The sequence below is a fragment of the Diaphorina citri genome, unplaced genomic scaffold (genome assembly GCF_000475195.1).
Source record: "Diaphorina citri unplaced genomic scaffold, Diaci psyllid genome assembly version 1.1 scaffold44, whole genome shotgun sequence".
Classification (NCBI taxonomy): domain Eukaryota; kingdom Metazoa; phylum Arthropoda; class Insecta; order Hemiptera; family Psyllidae; genus Diaphorina; species Diaphorina citri.
In genome coordinates, this window is record NW_007377481.1 from 205,119 (window position 1) to 232,516 (window position 27,398).

Genomic DNA, 27,398 nt, shown 5'->3' on the forward strand with positions numbered 1-27,398 from the left:
CCGCATAGTAATTATTTATTCGTTTATTACTTTGCTGCTGTATAATTTAATTCCACTTTTCCTTTCTCTTGTCCTTTTGATTTTAAACAATGAGAAAGGGGAGGGGGAAGCAGCCTCCGTAATAATAATAAAAAAGTAAAAGACGAAAAAAAGTACAAGAGGAGAGAAAGGTGGGGGGATGAGGAAAAAAGTTGGAAGGAGATATTAAAAAAATAAAGAATGACATCATACAGAGAGGAGAAAACTCTCTGATAGTAGAAACAGACAAGGGAGATGAAAACAAACAGTGGTGGAGATGTTTCTTGCTCTTTTTTTATATTTATTTTTGCGAGAATTTCTGAAAAAAATAATGAGATGTCGAGATATCCATTTTTCCAACTAAATCTAACTAAGGTGACAGCCACTTTGCTGCGATTTCAACCAGCTCATCAATCATTGTCATTACAAGACTGGGAAAGCGTCGCGTCGCGAGAATAATCATGTCACCCTCCCAAATATTCTCCACGCTTGACGTTGCTTAGCTTCAGAACTTGTGCATTGTGTTCTTTACATTTTAATGTTTTTTTTCTCAAAATGATAATGAACTTTATTTTTCAATAAGACAGAACAAACATAAAGCAAACAATAATAGGTAGTACAAAAAATAAGCATAAGCAATTTCCTTTTTTCCACTTTCCTATTTTAATTTGTGAGCTAATTCATATTTCTGTTAATCTACCACTTAACTCTCTACAGTCCCATGTGCCTACATCTATATGGTTCAAATAAAATTGCGATATTTAATAATAATATTAAAAGCTTTATTGATAATACAAATTAATAATCATGTTAATGAGAAAACAATAACAATCAAAGAGCAAAATTATTGCTAAAGGCAACCTTCAGTAATCAAATTATAATAATACCTACATTAATACGTATACCTAGGTAACTAAAAAGTCTCTTTAAATTTAAACTGGTGAATTCATTTGCCCCTTAGGTACCATCCTAATTTCTATTAAATATCCTATTATTCCTGTTAGTTCTACCTAAACTTTTAGTATGTAACTTTGTATACCTAACCTGTAACAGTCTTGCTTATTGATAAGTCGCACTGAATCACCAATTCCAAACATCTGATTGGCCAAAATTGTTTTTAGCCTGACTTGTGAGCGAGAGTTTTTGTTCATAAATATGGGTGTAAGTATACTTCTGAAATAGGAATAAATGTAAATGTAAAATGTAAATGCAGTTTCTTTGTGTTATTATATCACAACTTTGGTGCTCACTGCAGCATTGTAGGATTTTTCCTGCAGCATATCTCAATAATCCTAACATCCAATGTTTACCTACCATGCTGGCACCGGTCGCTATGCGCATTTATATGTCATAGCTACTCATTTTCTTCTTTTTAAAGTTATTTTTTCTCGCACTCCATTGAGTTTTCTGCACTCTTGCATGTTATGTTTGGTACAATGCACAAAGAGTCCTTTACCAGAGCAATAGACTACTTCTCAAACAATAGTCACAGATTCTCAAACATATTGAGGATAAAATTCCATCCCTTGGCTGGAATTGAACCTACGTCCTCCTGACCAGGCGAGCGTCGGACCAATACACAACCGAAGCACGTCTCGACTTTCTACTGATGAGAAAAAAATCTCTTGGGTGAGAATGGTTTAGTCACTATAAACCTTGTTTAGTATAGTACCTACGTTGTTACCTTCCAATCAAGACACTATTTTTTATTATTCTTATATCTTCCTACTTCCTAGGATTTATTTGATATTGCTAGGAGCTGGTATGCAGCTAATAGGGAGAGCGCAGCGCGACCGTATTTTTTATTATTTTCTACAAGTTCGGCCATGCCTTTTCTACAAGTTTGGCCATGCCTCGGGATGAACTATAGCGGGATTCCGGAGCGAAGCGACGGAATTCAGCTAGTATCCTATAAATAAAGCACTGTAAGTACCTACCTGCTGATTTACACCTACGAGCTACGGTGCGTTTAAGTTTGTCTGTGATTTTCCAAAGTAAAGAGACTGTAGACTCTGTAGAGTGTGTGGGTTCATAGGTTGTTCCGTTAAGCCTATATTTGACGTAAGCTGGTATGAAAAGCCCCCCTGTGCCCACGCTAACCACATTAACTTGAACTGTTCTCTTTTGATTGAAGTGGGATCTTTTTCCTCATTAAAGCAACAAAAGACGGGTGTTTATCATTATATTATTATTATTTTCACAAGATTGAGGAAATATAAGCACCGATCCTTAGGATTACTTAGCTACATTTAAAATGAATTTGGAAAAATAACAATAGGTATATGTATACACAGTACCTATACATAAAATTGTTGAAATAAATAAATAAATAATAACAGGTAATAATAAAAAACAAAGGTCTAGGAGTCCAGGTGATTAATTAATTCATTATAAAAGCTCGGCTTTCCAAAAGGTCAGAGCGACTCGATTCCAAGAATTGAAAATATTAATTGTGCACCCATGCGTATGTGTGTGTGTGTGTGTGTGTGTGTGTGTGTGTGTGTGTGTGTGTGTGTGTGTGTGTGTGTGTGTGTGTGTGTGTGTGTGTAGGTGTGTGTGTGTGTTTTTGTTCTATAAAAAGCTAATTTTTATTAATAAATATTGTGCCTCTTCTGATGGAAATACTAGGGGATGGATATGCTCTGACACCATTGAAGTCCAGTAGAGCATCTGTTTTATGCTTCGGAAAAAAGGGTGTTGAAAAAAAAAGATTGCATTAGCAAATAGCGAAACTTGGTGCACTTGGTACATCCACTAACATGTTTGAATTTTAGGAGCTTATAGCATCTCAGCATTTTGCGCTAAACGTAAAACGCTGGACTAGCAATCTGCGGGCTGGGGTTTGAGGCCTAGTAGCGACATAAAATGTTAATAGTGACTTGTCATGTAGACATTTGTAAAAGCTTTGCTTGATTTTATTCATTTTATACTTATCTCTAGGTACCTGTACTTATCTGATTTTGTGCATTATTATTTTAACAGAATAATGTCAAATTTTACAGTACAAATAAATGCTAAATACTAGGAATGGTAGGTATTACCTACCTATCTCTCCAGAATTCCCATCTCTATGGAATGATCATGCCACAGTCTCCTACATAGAAGTATACGTGTTTCAAACTCTGAAATTCTTCCCATTTTAGTCTTAGCCGACTACCATAAAAGTGTGACACAGAGCCCTTTATAAAATAACAAGGCATATTAAAGGTGAGGTGCCATCGAAACGAGAGGCAGAAAGTGGTAAAACACTCATCTTGAAAAAAAGGAGGAGAGGAAGAAGAAGGAGGAGGAGGAGGAGGAGGAGGAGAAGAAGAAGAAGAAGAAGAAGAAGAAGAAACTCAAGTACCTACCTAGCCCAGGTCGGAGTATTTTGTTAAGTATTTTTGAAATTGAAATGGGACGCAATGTGGGCGAACAATACACAAGAGACGTGCCAGTATTTCAGTATTTATTTCCGGGCCGCGTGTTAGGGAAGGGGCTACACAAATGATTTGTGCCTACCCTAAAGGTATTCATAATCTCTGTTATTATTAATACCTACTCATCACTTTATTTTCGTTCCAGCCCTGTTTCACCTCAGCCCGAACAAACATATATCATAGAACAGGGGCAAAATAAACATTGAACCCCACTGATAATGCTTTGTGTGCTACTGTGTACAGAACTGGTAGAGAAAAATCTGGTGTGAACATCACACGACTTTCCTTATCCTATTAAATATTATGCTTAGCTGGGTTTCTTAGGTATGATTTTGGGGGTCCTCTCGACCCGCATAGTAATTATTTATTCGTTTATTACTTTGCTGCTGTATAATTTAATTCCACTTTTCCTTTCTCTTGTCCTTTTGATTTTAAACAATGAGAAAGGGGAGGGGGAAGCAGCCTCCGTAATAATAATAAAAAAGTAAAAGACGAAAAAAAGTACAAGAGGAGAGAAAGGTGGGGGGATGAGGAAAAAAGTTGGAAGGAGATATTAAAAAAATAAAGAATGACATCATACAGAGAGGAGAAAACTCTCTGATAGTAGAAACAGACAAGGGAGATGAAAACAAACAGTGGTGGAGATGTTTCTTGCTCTTTTTTTATATTTATTTTTGCGAGAATTTCTGAAAAAAATAATGAGATGTCGAGATATCCATTTTTCCAACTAAATCTAACTAAGGTGACAGCCACTTTGCTGCGATTTCAACCAGCTCATCAATCATTGTCATTACAAGACTGGGAAAGCGTCGCGTCGCGAGAATAATCATGTCACCCTCCCAAATATTCTCCACGCTTGACGTTGCTTAGCTTCAGAACTTGTGCATTGTGTTCTTTACATTTTAATGTTTTTTTTCTCAAAATGATAATGAACTTTATTTTTCAATAAGACAGAACAAACATAAAGCAAACAATAATAGGTAGTACAAAAAATAAGCATAAGCAATTTCCTTTTTTCCACTTTCCTATTTTAATTTGTGAGCTAATTCATATTTCTGTTAATCTACCACTTAACTCTCTACAGTCCCATGTGCCTACATCTATATGGTTCAAATAAAATTGCGAAATAGAGCTGAAAACCGCCAAAAAGCGGCCGAAATGCCACCAACCGCTGCACCGATCTTAGCCAAAAGTTTTGTGTCGCATCCTTGTTACATTTGACAGCTACATACCAAATTTCAAGTCTCTAGCTCTTACCGTTCTCGAGATATTTTGTTTACAGACAGAGCTAATTCATATTTCTGTTAATCTACCACTTAACTCTCTACAGTCCCATGTGCCTACATCTATATGGTTCAAATAAAATTGCGATATTTAATAATAATATTAAAAGCTTTATTGATAATACAAATTAATAATCATGTTAATGAGAAAACAATAACAATCAAAGAGCAAAATTATTGCTAAAGGCAACCTTCAGTAATCAAATTATAATAATACCTACATTAATACGTATACCTAGGTAACTAAAAAGTCTCTTTAAATTTAAACTGGTGAATTCATTTGCCCCTTAGGTACCATCCTAATTTCTATTAAATATCCTATTATTCCTGTTAGTTCTACCTAAACTTTTTTAGTATGTAACTTTGTATACCTAACCTGTAACAGTCTTGCTTATTGATAAGTCGCACTGAATCATCAATTCCAAACATCTGATTGGCCAAAATTGTTTTTAGCCTGACTTGTGAGCGAGAGTTTTTGTTCATAAATATGGGTGTAAGTATACTGGGAAAGTAAAAAGTAAAAAGGTAATCTTCTGAACACAAAAACTTATCCTCCTAGAGGAGGATCCGAGCAGATTAGAATCTGCTGAGGTAAAGGGACTTTAGTATCCGGACAGTATTCTTCTGTTTAGTATCCGGACAGTATTCTTCTGTTCTGTTTGGAGTACTCAATATTCCATTCACTATTCAGAGTACCCAATGCTATTCTAATCAGTTGAATCGTCTCAACTTTCATTACGTATTTATGTTATTTATTCTTATCTTTTCCCTTTAGCCTTTGCTCTCTAGTATGTAACTTTGTATACCTAACCTGTAACAGTCTTGCTTATTGATAAGTCGCACTGAATCACCAATTCCAAACATCTGATTGGCCAAAATTGTTTTTAGCCTGACTTGTGAGCGAGAGTTTTTGTTCATAAATATGGGTGTAAGTATACTTTTGCTCTCTCGTCTACCGAGCTAAAAGGATTTTATTCTAATCTAGTTCCAAGTATGTACGCGTTCTCTTATCCGAACAAAACAGTCTTCTATTTCATTCAATTCAATTCTTTTTTTTTATTTTCCTATGTATGTATCAGTAATCTGTGGTAGCATATTATTATATTTCCTATGCAATATACGAGACCTTGTTTAGACTGTTGCATTGAGTAGAGGAGCTTTTTAGTCTATTTGTCGAGGATAAAGAAGGAATGTTAATTCAAATTCTATTCTGGGAATCTTTTATTTGAATCTCTGGCATCGTGTCATATTGGAATTTATACCTATTTATGCAATACGCAATACTTGTAATTGTACCTGGTTTGTGATAAAAAGGTTAGGTGGTAGAGAACGCCTAACCTAGCCCACGCCTAACTTTCCACTCAATGTCCATTGTACCTAGGTACCTATACGTTCTATTCTAGTTTAGGTATTCTTGCAGTTTTATCCAAATCCTGAATAGTTCTACAATGCGTAGACATTCATTCATCTTTATCAACATTTGCTATCGTTTTGCTCACTAATCTGTCAACTTTCAAAGGTTTAACTTTCAGGTTTACCCGGACAAAAAACACTTTTATTCCATTGTATTCCACTCTATTCTGGGGTAGGTTTTGTTTTCTTCTTTTCTGTAGTGAGTAGGTACATTACATTCTTCAGTTTCATTCTGTTTTTTCAGGAGCTTCAAATAGATATACTCGTACCTCTACGTATAGGTAAGCAGTAAGCATTCAAGCAACTTATTCTTCCTATTATCTTGTTTGCCCTCCGGGTTGTTAGGTTCATCACCCGTGCTTGTTTTCTAACATCGTATTTTCCTATGTATGTATCAGTAATCTGTGGTAGCATATTATTATATTTCCTATGTAATATACGAGACCTTGTTTAGACTGTTGCATTGAGAAGAGGAGCTTTTTAGTCTATTCGTCGAGGATCGAGGATAAAGAAGGAATGTTAATTCAAATTCTATTCTGGGAATCTTTTATTTGAATCTCTGGCATCGTGTCATATTGGAATTCATATTTATGCAATACTTGTAATTGTACCTGGTTTGTGATAAAAAGGTTAGGTGGTAGAGAACGCCTAACCTAGCCCAGTGATTACTTTCCACTCAATGTCCATAGTACCTAGGTACCTATACGTTCTATTCTAGTTTAGGTATTCTTGCAGTTTTATCCAAATCCTAAATAGTTCTACAATGCGTAGACCAGGGGTTCTTAACCTTTTAGAATTGGCGGACCACTATTGATAAACCAAAAATCTCGCGGACCACTTGAGATTATGTATGTATATGCAATCAATTGTACATTGTACACGCTATGTGACAATGGGTATGTATTAAAGGACCTATATCTACCTGTTGTATGAAAAGAGGTATGTTATATAAAATAGAGACACGATGACTTTTTCCTTACTCACCTCTCGCGGACCACCTGAAACGTTCTCGCGGACCACTAGTGGTCCACGGACCATAGGTTAAGAATGGCTGGCGTAGACATTCATTCATCTTTATCAACATTTGCTATCGTTTTGCTCACTAATCTGTCAACTTTCAAAGGTTTAACTTTCAGGTTTACGTTGTTACCTTCCAATCAAGACACTATTTTTTATTATTCTTATATCTTCCTACTTCCTAGGATTTATTTGATATTGCTAGGAGCTGAAAAGGTTTTTGTCGAACGATAAAAAAGATGTTTCCGGAGCTCATGTTGTAAAATGTTTTTCCTGAGGGAAATACATGGTCAAACAGTCGTATAAAGCTGCAAAATTCCGAACTTATCATGAACACTGTAAAATGCAGAAAACTCGCATACCTAGGATATAATAATGTACCTATTATAAGGAAGTAGACCACACTGGTCATCGAGATAAAATAAAAACGCGTGCAATCTAGACGGAGGGAAAACTAGGGTGCCGGCACTCTAATATTGAACTCTATATCAGGAAGCTCGACACATTACTATAGAATTTCAACAACCTAATAACGGGAAGTAACTCAGTGATAGAGTTCTTCCACGCTAAGTTTCGTACACTTGTGGAACCCTTTCACTAATTTTTTTCTCAGTGCATCCTGCAAGGAAAGATCTTGGAAAAAAGGCCCGGGACCAATGATGTAGGTATGTACCTATATTCGGGAGCCCCCACACGGTTTCTCCTGGGCCAGACAAGATTACCGATAAAGGCCCGTTCCCTCTTGTCATTCGGAAAAAAATCGTGTCCTGTGCAATGGGAACACTCTGACCAAATTACATTGCCTACGAGGACATTCGGAAAAAATCGTGGGAAACTCACGAGAAATGAGAACGGGCCTAAGTTAGCGAAAATGTGTGTGCATGTGTAGATTGTGTCTCTATCGAAGAGGTGTCTACGTATATAGAGTTTTTATATAAACTAACTACGAGTATTTGTGTAATGTATTTTTTATATAAATATCTAACTATATACGTAATATATTTTTGACAAGAATATCTATATAACGTAGGTATATACTTCTGTATGTAATGTATTTTGCCATCGACCGTTCAGACGTGGAAAGTTATGTTCCTGCCATTAAACTGTTTAACTGACTGCATGTCATTTGACAGTCTATCTTATATTATAAAATCAAGATCCATTCACTCATTCACATTTCACTCACTGATCGCTCTATCTCCAGAACCACAACACCTAGAAAGCTGAAATTTGGTAGGAATATTCCTTTTATGGTGTAGGTGTGCAATAAGAGAGGATTTTGCGAAATTCTAAACCGATACTGAGATATGATCAATTTTTGATCGCTAAAATCTCCATAAGAAATACACAGAGTGCAGAGACTGCGGGAGAGAAAATTGAGATATGATCAATTTTTGATCGCTGAAATCTCCATAAGAAATACACAGAGTGCAGAGACTGCGGGAGAGAAATGTTCCGCTCTCGACCAACATTTTGAGTTTCTTCGTTTATGTTTTTAGTGTGATAACTAGGTATGCAGCTAATAGGGAGCGCACAGCGCGACCGTATTTTTTATTATTTTCTACAAGTTCGGCCATGCCTTTTCTACAAGTTTGGCCATGCCTCGGGATGAACTATAGCGGTATTCCGGAGCGAAGCGACGGAATTCAGCTAGTATTCTATAAATAAAGCACTGTAAGTACCTACCTGCTGATTTACACCTACGAGCTACGGTGCGTTTAAGTTTGTCTGTGATTTTCCAAAGTAAAGAGACTGTAGAGTGTGTGGGTTCATAGGTTGTTCCGTTATGCCTATTTGACGTAAGCTGATATGAAAAGCCCCTCTGTGCCCACGCTAACCACATTAACTTGAACTGTTCTCTTTTCATTGAAGTGGGATCTTTTTCCTCATTAAAGCAACAAAAGACGGGTGTTTATCATTATTATTATTTTCAAAAGATTGAGGAAATATAAGCAGCGATCCTTAGGATTATTAGCTACATTTAAAATGAATTTGGAAAAATAACAATAGGTACTTAATATGCTTCGGAAAAAAGGGTGTTGAAAAACATTGCATTAGCAAATAGCGAAACTTGGTGCACTTGGCACATCCACTAACATGTTTGAATTTTAGGAGCTTATAGCATCTCAGCATTTTGCGCTAAACGTGAAACGCTGGACTAGCAATCTGCGGGCTGGGGTTTGAGGCCTAGTAGCGACATAAAATGTTAATAGTGACTTGTCATGTAGACATTTGTAAAAGCTTTGCTTGATTTTATTCATTTTTTACGAGGCATACTTATCTCTAGGTACCTGTACTTATCTGATTTTGTGCATTATTATTTTAACAGAATTTTACTGTATACAAATCAAATTTTACAGTACAAATAAATGCTAAATACTAGGAATGGTAGGTATTACCTACCTATCTCTCCAGAATTTCCATCTCTATGGAATGATCATGCCACAGTCTCCTACATAGAAGTACCTACGTGTTTCAAACTCTGAAATTCTTCCCATTTTAGTCTTAGCCGACTACCATAAAAGTGTGACACAGAGCCCTTTATAAAATAACAAGGCATATTAAAGGTGAGGTGTCATCGAAACGAGAGGCAGAAAGTGGTAAAACACTCATCTTGAAAAAAAAGGAGGAGAGGAAGAAGAAGAAGGAGGAGGAGGAGAAGAAGAAGAAGAACAAGAAGAAGAAGAAGAAGAAGAAGAAGAAGAAGAAGAAGAAGAAGAAGAAGAAGAAGAAGAATATTTTTTATTATTCTTATATCTTCCTACTTCCTAGGATTTATTTGATATTGCTAGGAGCTGAAAAGGTTTTTGTCGAACGATAAAAAAGATGTTTCCGGAGCTCATGTTGTAAAATGTTTTTCCTGAGGGAAATACATGGTCAAACAGTCGTATAAAGCTGCAAAATTCCGAACTTATCATGAACACTGTAAAATGCAGAAAACTCGCATACCTAGGATATAATAATGTACCTATTATAAGGAAGTAGACCACACTGGTCATCGAGATAAAATAAAAACGCGTGCAATCTAGACGGAGGGAAAAACTAGGGTGCCGGCACTCTAATACTGAACTCTATATCAGGAAGCTCGACACTTTACTATAGAATTTCAACAACCTAATAACGGGAAGTAACTCAGTGATAGAGATCTTCCACGCTAAGTTTCATACACTTGTGGAACCCTATCACTAATTTTTTTCTCAGTGCATCCTGCAAGGAAAGATCTTCGAAAAAAGGCCCGGGACCAGTGATGTAGGTATGTACCTATATTCGGGAGCCCCCACACGGTTTCTCCTGGGCCAGACAAGATTACCGATAAAGGCCCGTTCCCTCTTGCCATTCGGAAAAAAAATCGTGTCCTGTGTAATGGGAACACTCTGACCAAATTACATTGCCTACGAGGACATTCGGAAAAAATCGTGGGAAACTCACGAGAAATGGGAGCGGGCCTAAGTTAGCGAAAATGTGTGTGTGCATGTGTAGATTGTGTCCCTATCGAAGAGTTTCTTTAACAGACATTGTCATCAGCAGAGCAGTGGGAATGCAATAGGAGAAGACGATGGGCGTAAGTGAAAAATTTGAAGAGGTGTCTACGTATATAGAGTTTTTATATAAACTAACTACGAGTATTTGTGTAATGTATTTTTATATAAATATCTAACTATATACGTAATATATTTTTGACAAGAATATCTATATAACGTAGGTATATACTTCTGTATGTAATGTAACCGCTAACATAAATTCCAATTATTCAACGTCAGACGGGACGTTTACTTCTATTGTTTTGCTCTTACCTAAATTGTCCGCATTTGATACTCTCTTTAATCCCATTAGTCCGAGAAGAATGTGAGAGTAGAGGAAAAGAACAATCATTCCTACTGCAACTAAAAGTTCACTTCGACACCAAATATCTCATCAAGAGTCCAACACATTTTCAAACTCAATCTCATTTATTCTCGCATTTTTAGAAATAAAAAAAAAGTGCAGCGCTACGAGAAAAATAACAAAAACAAAGTCATAAATTCATTTTCTAATTTAAAAAACAAAAATAAAAACGGAGATATACTTGAAAAATAGAGTGGAAAATTTGAAAAGAAATTCAAGTCTGAAATTTTTTTATTCTCACAGAGACTATAGTTATGTATAAACGTAACTTTCTGATAATTAAGTAAGGTAACTTTTAGACACACACAAAAAAGATATTAATGGTATTAAAAAAATCACGCAACACGCGCGCGATCAATTTTTTTTTTTCTCTATATTAAAAAAACACAAGAGATATTTACAAATACAGCATCTTCCGGACGCCAAATGAACATTGTGTCAGATTTCTAACTGGGATATGAAGCATCGCAGCAACCTAAGCGGCGCACGCTTGAAAAAATGAAGCACGCCCGTGCAGATTCCCTTTGGATTCCCTCGGCCCCGTCATGTCTGTTTTAATTTAAAACACACAAATATTTAAGGGAATTTAATGATTTTAACACACACATCCACACACACTTTTTTTTATTCTAAGATGAAAAGACTGCGTCAATATTGTTGTTACTCTATTCGGCGTGCAATACTCTCTTAATCTCTAACTCCCTCATCTCTCAATCCCTCCCTCTCCTCCTCCTATCCCTTATCCCTATCTCTTACATATACACACACTCCTACATATACACACACTCCTACATATACACACACTCCTACATATACACACACTCCTACATATACACATCTCCTACATATACACACACTCACACATTTACTTTTTTGACTCTAATGAAATTGTAACCACGAAAAAAAGCGAAAAAGGAGATAAGGATTTTTTTCTCTCTCTCCCTTCTTTTTACTTTTTATATACACATACCTGATATACCTGCCTAGGTAGAAAAAAGTTTGCATGAGCTTCCGGCTTTTCAGCCCTCTTTATGAAAAAAAAAAATCCCGTTTACCTACAAAACGTAATAACGTCAAGATTTGAGACAAGCCAAAGACTAAAGAGATAAAGAGGAACCCTAAATTTAACCGTAGGTATGTACATGGTTCGTTATTTATCAGATGGGAAGGCAGTTTTTTCAGGCCTCCTTAAGCCACTGCTTTCCTGACATCCGTCTTTCAGTAAGAAATAAAGAAATTGAAATTCACAGCATGGATACTTTGCAACGCGTCATCGCGAAACGTATCAAACAGCTTTGGAATTAGGTTACATTATTTCTATCAGATGGGAAGGCAGTTTTTTTCAGCCCTCCTTAAGCCACTGCTTTCCTGACATCCGTCTTTCAGTAAAAAGTAAAGAAATTGAAATTCACAGCATGGATACTTTGCAACGCGTCATCGCGAAACGTATCAAACAGCTTTGGAATTAGGTTACATTATTTTAAAGAAGACAATTTTTTTATGAATAAAATAAATAGGTAAATAAATTGATTTTCGAAACGCGGTTTTCGCACCGCTCAGTCAGTGAAAAATGAGAAGCAAAAACTTGAGATAAAAAGAAGAGAACCCAGTTTTTTCGCGTCAGTAAATTTAGATCTTTTTAAAAATTAAAAATTAACTACGCAAAACCCGCATTAAGAAATGGATATCAAGTTACTTTCTTAAATGCCGGCAAATATAATTATAATTTTATCCTCGGTGGTGTAGTGGTCATGACGCTCGCCTGGTAAACAGGAGGACGTGGGTTCAATCCCAGCCAAGGTATGGAATTTGGTCCTAAATAAAATTTGAGAATTCGGCCACAACAATTACGTGTACCTAGTAGCCTACTGCTGAGATAAAGGAATTTTTCAGTCCGATTCGAGCAGTATAAATTGCCGATGCCGACTGTGTTAACTACGTGTTATTTTGTTAATTATACTCGTGAAGATTAACCAATTCGGTGTTTAGACTGGAATCTAAATTAGCGCCTAAACCCCTAAACTGAAACTTGGTGCATCAAGCTACGATAGTCATTAGCATATCAGGGACTCGCAAAGTCTAGGAACATTCAAGACCTCCCTGGAGAAACCCAGTTTTTTCGCGTCAGTAAATTTAGATCTTTTTAAAAATTAAAAATTAACTACGCAAAACCCGCATTAAGAAATGGATATCAAGTTACTTTCTTAAATGCCGGCAAATATAATTATAATATTATCCTCGGTGGTGTAGTGGTCATGACGCTCGCCTGATAAACAGGAGGACGTGGGTTCAATCCCAGCCAAGGTATGGAATTTAGTCCTAAATAAAATTTGAGAATTCGGCCACAACAATTACGTGTACCTAGTAGCCTACTGCTGAGATAAAGGAATTTTTCAGTCCGATTCGAGCAGTATAAATTGCCGATGCCGACTGTGTTAACTACGTGTTATTTTGTTAATTATACTCGTGAAGATTAACCAATTCGGTGTTTAGACTGGAATCTAAATTAGCGCCTAAACCCCTAAACTGAAACTTGGTGCATCAAGCTACGATAGTCATTAGCATATCAGGGACTCGCAAAGTCTAGGAACATTCAAGACCTCCCTGGTGAAATATCTTAAAGGCTCACAGTGAAAGAAAAATTTAGTGGTTGGGTGTAAGAGTTCCTCCAGGAGAACCCTGCCACTTAAAAGACAACCAGAAAGTGCCCAGACGATCAAATGTCCATACGATACAGACAAGACGTGGTTTAAAATAAGTGTTTGGTAGATATTGAATTAAAGTAGTTTATTTTTAACAATAGGTAATACAAATTTACAATAAATTTAGAACCTTCATAAGAGTACAGAACCTTTTATGAGGATTTCGTAAAGTTTTCCATTTCATAACCCAGTATAACGCACCCCATCCATTTTCCACCACCATCCAGTATACAACGCACCCCATCGCGCTCCCAAATACTCCCCGTTGCTGAAAACTCATTCTGAATTGGGTCACATGGCCTGGTGCGTCTTTGTTTCGTAAATTCCTACCTCGTGTTTCACTTTTCATCTCCCCTGGCAGAGTTCTACTGATAATGACAGAATCCCCAAGCGTCCGCCAAATACAAAGACCCTCAACTTAACCTTTACTCGCAACAAGTGGAATCTTATTTGACCTTTGTGAAAGCATCTTCCGTAAAAACAAACACTGCAAATATTAATTTCCGAAAAACAAATGTCTCTCCTTCTTGCCCGAGTTTTCATCTCCCCTGGCAGAGTTCTACTGATAATGACAGAATCCCCAAGCGTCCGCCAAATACAAAGACCCCCAACTTAACCTTTACTCGCAACAAGTGGAATCTATTTGACCTTTGTGAAAGCATCTTCCGTAAAAACAAACACTGCAAATATTAATTTCCGAAAAACAAATGTCTCTCCTTCTTGCCCGAAAGAGTGATTGGTTTTCAAATTCAAATACGCTTTTAATGGGTTTTCAAGCTTTCTCATTTCAATTTTTAATCATTTCCACTCTAGATTTTAACTATGAACAAGATGTAGGAGTGAAAGAGAGCATATTTAACATCTAGTGTTTGTCTAGGTGAGTAGGTATTATGTTGAGGAAAAGGAATAAGTTCAATAAGTTTTATCTTTGCCAAAATGTCTCTCCTTCTGCCCGAAACCTAATATTGAGGGGTTTCCGAAGGGACAGGGATTAGGTAGGTAACCCATGTACCCATTTAGGTACAGACCAAGCTCAACAGTGCTTATTTGAAGAGAAATACCTAGGGATAAAAAAAAAGTGACCAAGACCAACTTCATTCAAACTAGGTAGCTAACCCTACCTAATACAGTTCTTGAGTCCCTTTCAGCAAACTACAAGTTCAATAATAATCTTTGAAGTTTCAGAATTAAACCCACGAAATAATTCCAGAAGAACAATGGAGATAAAAAATTCATTGTTTAGTTTTTCACAATTTCTCCTGCAGCCTAGATGCCGCCCGAAAAGAAGTCTAACTTCAAAGGAAAACTTTTATCAGCCCAAAAAAACTTTAGAAAAAATCGAGGGAAAAAATAAAGAAAAAAAGCAGCTTTTTGGCTTGTTTTTTTTGAAACTATCTCAAAGTTTGTTGTGCTATTTGGGTAGATTCCAAACCCTTCTTTCGCAGCAAATTTGTTAGTGCAGTTCGTTTTGATTTTAATTAAAAGTTCCAGCAGAGAATGCTCTATAATCCCGGGGAATTAAGAATGAAAACATTTCAAGTAAAAGTATCTTTCTAGATTGAGAAATACACTTTGATCCCATTGCACTTACCCTCACTGACGTTATACATTTAACACAAGTGTTTTTATTTCTAGTATTAACATTTGGATACTTTTTTTAAATCAGTTTTACGTAGTTTTAAAATCAGGAAGTCGTTCCCTCATTATCCTCGCTAAATTTTATAACTTGACTTGGACTCGCACCACTAACCTCCAGATTTGCAAGTACAGAAATAAACTTTAGAAAAAATCGAGGGAAAAAATAAAGAAAAAAAGCAGCTTTTTGGCTTGTTTTTCTGAAACTATCTCAAAGTTTGTTGTGCTATTTGGGTAGATTCCAAACCCTTCTTTCGCAGCAAATTTGTTAGTGCAGTTCGTTTTGATTTTAATTAAAAGTTCCAGCAGAGAATGCTCTATAATCCCGGGGAATTAAGAATGAAAACATTTCAAGTAAAAGTATCTTTCTAGATTGAGAAATACACTTTGATCCCATTGCACTTACCCTTACTGACGTTATACATTTAACAGAAGTGTTTTTATTTCTAGTATTAACATTATTTGGATACTTTTTTTTAATCAGTATTTTACGTCGTTTTAAAATCAGAAAGTCGTTCCCTCATTATCCTCGCTAAATTTTATAACTTGACTTGGACTCGCACCACTAACCTCCAGATTTGCAAGTACAGAAATAAAGTGCCTAAGAAGAGAAGAACTCTGAAAACTGGCTATTTAGATATTTGTAATTTACAGAACAAAACAACCAATATCATTTCAATTTCATATTTATTTGCACATAGTATACAAATACAACACATAAAAATAAATACACAGAGAAATATGTAATTAAGTATTAAACTTAGGTCTACTTAAAAATTCAATTTTCTCTATCTAGATATTTTGGAAATCTTTATGGCTCTCAAAATCTCCGTTCGGATTTGTACTGAGCAATATAGAGTCTAAATAATTTTAGTTCTAAAATAAGTAAGTTTATTGTTCTCATACATTTCTCTTTTTTTTTTCTCTCCATCCTGTATTCCTTTACTCACTTTAAGTATTTAAATTTAAATAGATTTTCGAGATCTGCAGGCTTCACTAATCTTGTGGTCACAAAATGAAACTAATTTAGGTTTCTAGTGCGGATTTACTGCTCCAAATAAGGGCTTAAAAAATATAAACAATAGTCTGTCCACTATACCTTTTATTATTAGTAATAATAAAGGAAGGACGGACTAAAAAGCTCACACGCTCGTGGGGGTGGCGTATAGGGTAACGGAAAGTAAAATCGTATAATCTTCGCAATCGAGGTTAATGGGTTAGGTTGTAAAATAGCAGTGTTGTACTTTTCAAAGAATGAACAAAACTAAAGTTAGTTTTAAAATACCGATCGTTTTCAAACTCTGGAAGAAAAAAAGCTTTTTACAAGCATATACAGGACTCGGGAGAGGTTCAAGTTAGATTCCTTTTTTTCAAGTGTAAATTTTCTGGGTTCGGTGGAAAGATATATTATAGCTATAATTAATTTCTTGTACGTGATCGTGTGTTAACCTATTTTTGACCGTAGCATGGCAAGGAATGGTAGGGTTTTAAGTCCCGTGGAAGTTCAGGAACATCTGGAGTCCTTCCATTACCAAGATGTAATTCACTAATGACCCGAACCACAATCCGGGTTTAAAGTTGGTTGAAGTTAAATTTAAGAATAACGCAACCTGATTGGTTGATTTTAAACTTTTTAGCCAATTAGATTGCTCAATCTACGTTTAACTATCATTTAACTAGCACCAAGTAACTCCTCTGGTCCCGTACACAAGACTAGACAAAACATTATCAACTGACATGTAGCATCAGTTTCGTAAACAAATTTTCATTACCCTCCATGCTGTTGCTATGGTAACACGTCTTACTAGGTAACCACTATTATCTAGTCTCTAGCTTTGTTCATAACTTTGTCCAACCGCATCCCATACCTCAAGGAAACATCCCAATTGCTTTACAAGGATTAGACGCAATGTGGGCGAACAATACACAAGAGACGTGCCAGTATTTCAGTATTTATTTCCGGGCCGCGTGTTAGGGAAGGAGCTACACAAATGATTTGTGCCTACCCTAAAGGTATTCATAATCTCTGTTATTGTTAATACCTACTCATCACTTTATTTTCGTTCCAGCCCTGTTTCACCTCAGCCCGAACAAACATATATCATAGAACAAGGGCAAAATAAACATTGAACCCCACTGATAATGCTTTGTGTGCTACTGTGTACAGAACTGGTAGAGAAAAATCTGGCGTGAACATCACACGACTTTCCTTATCCTTTTAAATATTATGCTTAGCTGGGTTTCTTAGGTATGATTTTGGGGGTCCCCTCTTCGATATCTCTAACCGTTTAGTCAGTGGAGCTGAAAACCGCCAAAAAGCGGTCGAAAACGGCCGAAATGAGGTCAAAATACAGGTAAAACTCCTATGGTAATGAAAAGTACTTTATTGGGGGTTTTAGGTATGACTTTGGAGGGGTCTTCTGTTGTAACTTTTTCGATATCTCTTACCGTTTAGTCAGTAGAGCTGAAAACCGCCAAAAAGCGGCCGAAATGCCACCAACCGCTGCACCGATCTTAACCAAAAGTTTCGTGTCGCATCCTTGTTACATTTTGACAGCTACATACCAAATTTCAAGTCTCTAGTTCTTACCGTTCTCGAGATATTTTGTTTACAGACAGACACACACACGGACCAATGCCTGAAACTTTGTATATGTTCTAGGGACCTCAAAAGGTGTTTTGGCACTAAAAACTGACCATCGAAAATTTGACCCGATTACATTACTTTTCTTCCTATAGGATAAGGAAAGTAAAAAGGTATTAATCTTCTGAACACAAAAACTTATCCTCCTCTAATCTCCTGAGGTGAAGGGACTTTAGTATCCGGACAGTATATTCTTCTGTTTAGTATCCGGACAGTATTCTTCTGTTTAGTATCCGGACAGTATTCTTCTGTTCTGTTTGGAGTACCCATATTCCATTCACTATTCAGAGTACCCATGCTATTCTAATCAGTTGAATCGTCTCAACTTTCATTACGTATTTATGTTATTTATTCTTATCTTTTCCCTTTAGCCTTTGCTCTCTCGTCTACCGAGCTAAAAGGATTTTATTCTAATCTAGTTCCAAGTATGTACGCGTTCTCTTATCCGAACAAAACAGTCTTCTATTTCATTCAATTCAATTCTTTTTTTTTTATTTTCCTATGTATGTATCAGTAATCTGTGGTAGCATATTATTATATTTCCTATGCAATATACGAGACCTTGTTTAGACTGTTGCATTGAGTAGAGGAGCTTTTTAGTCTATTTGTCGAGGATAAAGAAGGAATGTTAATTCAAATTCTATTCTGGGAATCTTTTATTTGAATCTCTGGCATCGTGTCATATTGGAATTTATACCTATTTATGCAATACGCAATACTTGTAATTGTACCTGGTTTGTGATAAAAAGGTTAGGTGGTAGAGAACGCCTAACCTAGCCCACGCCTAACTTTCCACTCAATGTCCATTGTACCTAGGTACCTATACGTTCTATTCTAGTTTAGGTATTCTTGCAGTTTTATCCAAATCCTGAATAGTTCTACAATGCGTAGACATTCATTCATCTTTATCAACATTTGCTATCGTTTTGCTCACTAATCTGTCAACTTTCAAAGGTTTAACTTTCAGGTTTACCCGGACAAAAAACACTTTTATTCCATTGTATTCCACTCTATTCTGGGGTAGGTACATTGTGTTTTCTTCTTTTCTGTAGTGAGTGGGTACATTACATTCTTCAGTTTCATTCTATTTTTTCAGGAGCTTCAAATAGATATATACTCGTACCTCTACGTATAGGTAAGCATCCCATTGCACTTACCCTTACTGACGTTATACATTTAACAGAAGTGTTTTTATTTCTAGTATTAACATTATTTGGATACTTTTTTTTAATCAGTATTTTACGTCGTTTTAAAATCAGAAAGTCGTTCCCTCATTATCCTCGCTAAATTTTATAACTTGACTTGGACTCGCACCACTAACCTCCAGATTTGCAAGTACAGAAATAAAACATTGTGTTTTCTTCTTTTCTGTAGTGAGTGGGTACATTACATTCTTCAGTTTCATTCTATTTTTTCAGGAGCTTCAAATAGATATATACTCGTACCTCTACGTATAGGTAAGCATTCAAGCAACTTATTCTTCCTATTATCTTGTTTGCCCTCCGGGTTGTTAGGTTCATCACCCGTGCTTGTTTTCTAACATCGGTTGCGTTTCCCGAAAAAAAAGAAGAAAAAAATAAATTCCCGTTTTTTTTTATTATTCATTTTAATCCGTTTAACTTACAAACGGGATAGAGAAGGGGATTAGCCGATCCCTAGGGATTTGGATTAGATTTTCTCCTCAACTTTCTTATGAAAGTTAAAACTGTGGGAGTAGCGAAGAAAAAAAATTCCCGTTTTTTTTATTATTCATTTTAATCCGTTTAGATAGAGAAGGGGATTAGCCGATAGAGAAGGGGATTAGCCGATCCCTAGGGATTTGGATTAGATTTTCTCCTCAACTTTCTTATGAAAGTTAAAACTGTGGGAGTAGCGACTGACATTCAATACTTTTCAATATCTTGTGGTTTTGAGTTTGTAGAAATCGTTCTGCTTTTCAAAGTAGAGGTGAGAACGTACGAGTGTTTTTAATTCCTTTTGACATTTTTCACAAATTTAAAGTAAAAACAATGAAAAAAAGAAAATCTAAGTGAAGCTGGGAGAGAGAGAAGAGAGAGACTTTTCACAATTTTTGTAGATATAACAGCATTACTAAGGGCTTCCTTTACTAATTCTGTCAACTCTATAGTTTTTCTTTTACATTGGTAATGCCGCCCCTGGTCACTACTAAATTAAGTAGCTACTCAATCGTCCTCACGGGGCTGAGTGCACCCTGTATTCAAGCAGAGAGCCGAAAAAACTTTAAATCCCCCGAGAATTGAACCCAGAACCTTTAATATCACCCGGCGAACTAAGTTTGTGAAAAACTATAGAGTTGCCAATGATACGCGGAGCTTGTTAAGCTCTGTAATTTATATTTGAGACTATTTAGAGCTCTATTTAGCATTAATTAATGATTGGAAGGTAAAGGTTAATGATGAGCTGTCAAGTTGACATTTCCAGTCAATCAAAAACATCGGAGGGGTAGGGATTAATCCAATAATTTATGTAAAAGACAAGTTACTTATCAATAGCAAAATAAAGCTAATAATTTATGAAAAATAACAACATCGATAATAAATTAAATTAGACAATAATAAAATTAGAAATAGGCTGTATTGTTATCAAATACCTATCTACAACGATGTATAGCGTACAGTGAGTAGGTCAAGGGTTCATTTCCGCCCATGGAAATATTTTCATTTTCTATTATTATTTTCAACAAATTTTCTTTCCCAGCTTTCTGAGCTTTCAGTCGTAAAGCCTTCTCTGTTCTCTGCAGGAGTCTAAGGCACTATTTACAAAATGAGAACTAAGTAATCAGGTTTTATCTTGTTCAAGTTTCAATTCCCCCCACCGCTAACATAAATTCCAATTATTCAACGTCAGACGGGACGTTTACTTCTATTGTTTTGCTCTTACCTAAATTGTCCGCATTTGCAGAAATAAAGTGCCTAAGAAGAGAAGAACTCTGAAAACTGGCTATTTAGATATTTGTAATTTACAGAACAAAACAACCAATATCATTTCAATTTCATATTTATTTGCACATAGTATACAAATACAACACATAAAAATAAATACACAGAGAAATATGTAATTAAGTATTAAACTTAGGTCTACTTAAAAATTCAATTTTCTCTATCTAGATATTTTGGAAATCTTTATGGCTCTCAAAATCTCCGTTCGGATTTGTACTGAGCAATATAGAGTCTAAATAATTTTAGTTCTAAAATAAGTAAGTTTATTGTTCTCATACATTTCTCTTTTTTTTTTCTCTCCATCCTGTATTCCTTTACTCACTTTAAGTATTTAAATTTAAATAGATTTTCGAGATCTGCAGGCTTCACTAATCTTGTGGTCACAAAATGAAACTAATTTAGGTTTCTAGTGCGGATTTACTGCTCCAAATAAGGGCTTAAAAAATATAAACAATAGTCTGTCCACTATACCTTTTATTATTAGTAATAATAAAGGAAGGACGGACTAAAAAGCTCACACGCTCGTGGGGGTGGCGTATAGGGTAACGGAAAGTAAAATCGTATAATCTTCGCAATCGAGGTTAATGGGTTAGGTTGTAAAATAGCAGTGTTGTACTTTTCAAAGAATGAACAAAACTAAAGTTAGTTTTAAAATACCGATCGTTTTCAAACTCTGGAAGAAAAAAAGCTTTTTACAAGCATATACAGGACTCGGGAGAGGTTCAAGTTAGATTCCTTTTTTTCAAGTGTAAATTTTCTGGGTTCGGTGGAAAGATATATTATAGCTATAATTAATTTCTTGTACGTGATCGTGTGTTAACCTATTTTTGACCGTAGCATGGCAAGGAATGGTAGGGTTTTAAGTCCCGTGGAAGTTCAGGAACATCTGGAGTCCTTCCATTACCAAGATGTAATTCACTAATGACCCGAACCACAATCCGGGTTTAAAGTTGGTTGAAGTTAAATTTAAGAATAACGCAACCTGATTGGTTGATTTTAAACTTTTTAGCCAATTAGATTGCTCAATCTACGTTTAACTATCATTTAACTAGCACCAAGTAACTCCTCTGGTCCCGGGCACAAGTCGACTAGACAAAACATTATTAACTGACATGTAGCATCAGTTTCGTAAACAAATTTTCATTACCCTCCATTCTGTTGCTATGGCAACACGTCTTACTAGGTAACCACTATTATCTAGTCTCTAGCTTTGTTCATAACTTTGTCCAACCGCATCCCATACCTCAAGGAAACATCCCAATTGCTTTACAAGGATTAGTTTATGAACGAAAGTTCCGCATTTAATTTGTAAAAAAATAATAATAAAAAAATGGTTTAATGTTTTAAACAGTAACATTATTCAACATGTTTTAAACATAATAAAATAATTAAAAACAATGGATTTCACATCATGAAAAGACTAACTAGTTCATTCTCCGTAAAAGAAACAGACTTCAATGTTTATCTGACTCTTTTCAGAAATCTTCCAATTCTTGTTCGGGGTTCAAGTCCGGGAAAAAGTCAATTTTTTCCACTAATAGTGGGACTTGAACCCCAACCCTTCGAATTACGAGTCCACCACTATACCTCTGAGGCTGCACTAATGCTTCTCCTATGGTAAAGTCTCGTGGTCACATAAGTTCCCCACTATCAGTGGGAAAAAGTCAAGTTTTTCCACTAATAGTCGGACTTGAACTCCAACCCTTCGAATTACGAGTCCACCACTATACCTCTGAGGCTGCACTAATGCTTCTCCTATGGTAAAGTCTCGTGGTCACATAAGTTAAGTTACATCGGGTATGATGTCTTCTAGAATAGGCTCGTAAAACAGATTCTAGCTACAAGTAAATAATGGAGGAGTTGCAATTGGGAAAATATTATTAATAAAAGGTCGATTCCCACGTAAAAAGTTGTGAAAAATCCAAATCTGCGGTCAAAACTCCGAAAAAGTAACTTTAAAAGGTCGAAAATTCAATTTTTAATTGCCGCGTTCTAATGAAAAAGTTCAAAGAGTTGTGACGTCAGATTTCACGTCAAAATGCGCAGAAACGCTTGCGCCCAAACAAACGAAGCGGGCGGTCAAAACTCCGAAAAAGTAACTTTAAAAGGTCGAAAATTTAATTTTTAATTGCCGCGTTCTAATGAAAAAGTTCAAAGAGTTGTGACGTCAGATTTCACGACAAAATGCGCAGAAACGCTTGCGCCCAAACAAACGAATCGGGAGTCATGAATTATGACGTCATCGCCTACGGGAACGTATGCCGTGACGTCAAACTTCACGATTTACCGGTATTTTTTAAATCGATACGTATGGCGTGACGTCAAACTTCACGATTTACCGGTATTTTTTAAATCGATTTATCTCGGTATCTAGAAGTCGTAGAAGAAAAAGAAAAATTCCGTTGGTCCTCATTTTTCCTGCTCTATGACTTTGAAACATCACCCAAGTAAGCGCAACTGATCTATTATTACTCCAATAAGCACCATCTTGATTGACCAACCCCTAACCATCCCTAGCATTAACCATTGAATCAGAAGAAACTCTGGTATTGACATAAATTAATTATTGTTTCCCCCCTCCATTAAGCGCTTTAACAATGTTTTATGCATGTTCGAGCCGTTTTTTTTTTTTACTTTTTTTTTTCTTCTTCTTCTTCTTTTCCAATGTAGTTTGAAAACATTTGCCGACTGTGTTAACTACGTGTTATTTGTTAATTATACTCGTGAAGATTAACCAATTCGGTGTTTAGACTGGAATCTAAATCAGCGCCTAAACTGAAACTTGGTGCATCAAGCTACGATAGTCATTAGCATATCAGGGACTCGCAAAGTCTAGGAACATTCAAGACCTCCCTGGTGAAATATCTTAAAGGCTCACAGTGAAAGAAAAATTTAGTGGTTGGGTGTAAGAGTTCCTCCAGAAGAACCCTGCCACTTAAAAGACAACCAGAAAGTGCCCAGACGATCAAATGTCCATACGATACAGACAAGACGTGGTTTAAAATAAGTGTTTGATAGATATTGAATTAAAGTAGTCTATTTTTAACAATAGGTAATACAAATTTACAATAAATTTAGAACCTTCATAAGAGTACAGAACCTTTTATGAGGATTTTGTAAAGTTTTCCATTTCACCACCCTGTATAACGCACCCCATCCATTTTCCACCACCATCCAGTATACAACGCACCCCATCGCGCTCCCAAATACTCCCCGTTGCTGAAAACTCATAAAATTGATCAACGTGCAGCTTTGATTGGAATCTAAAACTTCAGTAATTACATTTCTTTAAAGGACTACGATCATTAAACTCAATTTCAGTTTACCTCTTCGATTGAGCAAATCTGATTGGTTGATTTCAAACTTTTTAGCCAATCAGATTGTGGTCCCGGCCATATTACATAGCTACAAGTAATAATACCTAATAAGGAAGTTTATTTTTCAACAAATTAACATCAATAAAATTTCTTTTTGAATAAATCCCTGTAAGTACTTGAGTACTTTTAGGGAATTCTTATTTTTTGCTGAATTATTTGCTGAAGTCTATTAACTGTACAGAGAATGCGTTGAGAAGATATCAAGCATATTATGTTGTATGATTAACACCTATTTCTTATACAGGGAGAGGCGTGTGTTCCATATTTAGAACGATCTGGAGGGGTTGTAATAATAGTTGAAGTCTTGCTATGGGGACCCGCGAACAACACGAAAAGCCAGGAAGTAGAGGAGGTTCAGTGAGTTGTCGTGAGAGGTTCTGGGTTCGATACCCCCAAGTCGACAAAAAATTAATACTCTTACTAGATTGCAATTATATCAATGGGTTACTTTTTGGTGTTCTCGTATTGACCCAGCATCTAATTGGGAAGTATTTTGTACCTTCTCGCTCGCCTATTGAGAGACATACTACCGGATGGGCATACTACGACACAGACTACAAGAGTCTAATGTAACAGTTGTTTCATTTCTACGAAATAAAAAAGGCGATGAAACACTTTATTCTATTCTGTTAGGTACAGATTCCAGAATAGATGGTTCGAATAACCAACTTCAGCTATTTGACATACTACCCTCAGATGGTTCAAAGTGCGGAACAAACGCATGCTATTTCCAAAACTATATCCTAGTATGAGAGATAATTGCAAACACCAAATATTTTTAAACCTACATTTCCTGACTGTTTCTTTCAACCTGATCGACCTAAATTTTTTCTTCAGAGATCTTCGTTTACATTTTGGCATATTTTATGCACCAGAGCCTTTGAAATCGAGTACCCAACCCCTATTTTGTGGCCTATAACTACCTACAAATTAGGGGGTGTATTTACCTAAAACATATTTATGAACAAAAAACTGACTTTCAACTAACAAACACTAAGGCATTAATTTCATACATCCGTTTGGCCAAAATTGCCTTTAGAGAGATAATTTTTGTTCATAAATATGGGAGTGAAAGAAATCAATTTCTGGGATCTGGTTGGTAAAATATGCCAGTTGACTCAAAAATTCAATTTGAAACTACAAGAAATTATGAGTCGAATCTACAGTCTCATATTATGATGGAATTTGTGAGACTACTCGCATATTTCATGATATTGAGCGAAAAAAGTAAGTTGTAAAGATTTTTCGTTTGGTTTTTCAGTTTGATCCGCGATAATTCTCGAACGGTTTGTTCGATTTTGATGAATTTGGGCAACAATATGCGAAAGATTACGGAAATTTATTGATTAGGTTTTTGGTCCCATTTGCCTTTGAAGGCCCTGTATATTTGTATAATCCTTTATTTAACGATGTTCACAGTTCTTCAAAGACTAGTAAGTATCCTATCATCACTTGAGACCGTAGATCCGACCCTAAATTGAGAATCCGGTACAGCATAGTAGTTGAATGACTAGAATGCTGTAACCGAGACTATAATACATCTAGGAAAATGGTAGCAGGTGGGACATGGCTTTTAATCCATGCTGTTTTAAATTAATAGGTACCTGTACAAAATTTACTTTTTATTTGTAATATTTTATTTTTAATTGTAGGGGTCGCTCTTATGTTATACCGTGTGAGGATTAAAGATTTCTTGCATTTTGTGGTTGCACTAGAATAAAACCAGTTTAACTGTCCTCACTATGTTACTTTCTGAACACCTTGCCACTGGAAGAAGTGAACTATTACAACATTGATCAGGCTGATCAAGTAATATATTCGTATAACAACTCCAGTGCTCTCTCTATCCACTGAGCTACCAATCCTTTGGGCGAAAAAAATAACAAAAATCATGATTAAAAAAGCCAAATCCCACCTAACACCCTAGCAATGAAGTCCCTTATTCAACCAGACTCAAATTGGACAAATTTGAACTGATTGCACAATCTTAACAATAACATAAGAGGTCACTTGAGTTAAACTCAAGTGAGGGAAATTTGTTTGTCCCTCGGGTCTACAATTAGTTATCTCTGGTTAAGCATTAGCTGATGTCCAAATGGGGGAGAATTTTAACCCAGCGTTATAATCCTTTATTTAACGATGTTTACAGTTCTTCAAAGACTAGTGAGTATCTTATCATCACTTGAGACCGTAGATCCGACCCTAAATTGAGAATCCGGTACAGCATAGTAGTTGAATGACTAGAATGCTGTAACCGAGACTATAATACATCTAGGAAAATGGTAGCAGGTGGGACATGGCTTTTAATCCATGCTGTTTTAAATTAATAGGTACCTGTACAAAATTTACTTTGTATTTGTAATATTTTATTTTTAATTGTAGGGGTCGCTCTTATGTTATACCGTGTAAGCAAATGAGGATTAAAGATTTCTTGCATCTTGTGGTTGCACTAGAATAAAACCAGTTTAACTGTCCTCACTATGTTACTTTCTGAAGTATTCTGAACACCTTGCCACTGGAAGAAGTGAACTATTACAACATTGATCAGGCTGATCAAGTAATATATTCGTATAACAACTCCAGTGCTCTCTCTATCCACTGAGCTACCAATCCTTTGGGCGAAAAAAATAACAAAAATCATGATTAAAAAAGCCAAATCCCACCTAACACCCTAGCAATGAAGTCCCTTATTCAACCAGACTCAAATTGGACAAATTTGAACTGATTGCACAATCTTAACAATAACATAAGAGGTCACTTGAGTTAAACTCAAGTGAGGGAAATTTGTTTGTCCCTCGGGTCTACAATTAGTTATCTCTGGTTAAGCATTAGCTGATGTCCAAATGGGGGAGAATTAATGAAATTTATTTATTAAATTAAATCAATTCTCTTTCAGACTGTCCGACTTTGTTACCAAAATGTCAAAAAGCATAAATTGTCATATAATTATGAAATAAATAAAGATGATAATAATAGGCCTATTTCTACTGCTTGAATAGGCCTTAGGTCCCTTTAACCCAGCAGTAGGCGACTACTATTATTGTG

At 35.9% G+C, this 27,398-nt stretch overlaps 1 protein-coding gene across 1 annotated transcript in view; it reads right to left on the minus strand.

Moving 5' to 3' along the window:
- The window catches only part of LOC103514568, a 59,705-nt gene extending 48,051 nt beyond the window's left edge, over positions 1-11,654 (minus strand). Inside the window, 1 exon segment of the mRNA XM_026827426.1 lies at positions 10,945-11,654. Coding sequence (XP_026683227.1) covers positions 10,945-11,023 — 79 coding nt within the window. The 5' untranslated portion in view covers positions 11,024-11,654.
- Between the last annotated feature and the right edge of the window lie 15,744 nt (positions 11,655-27,398).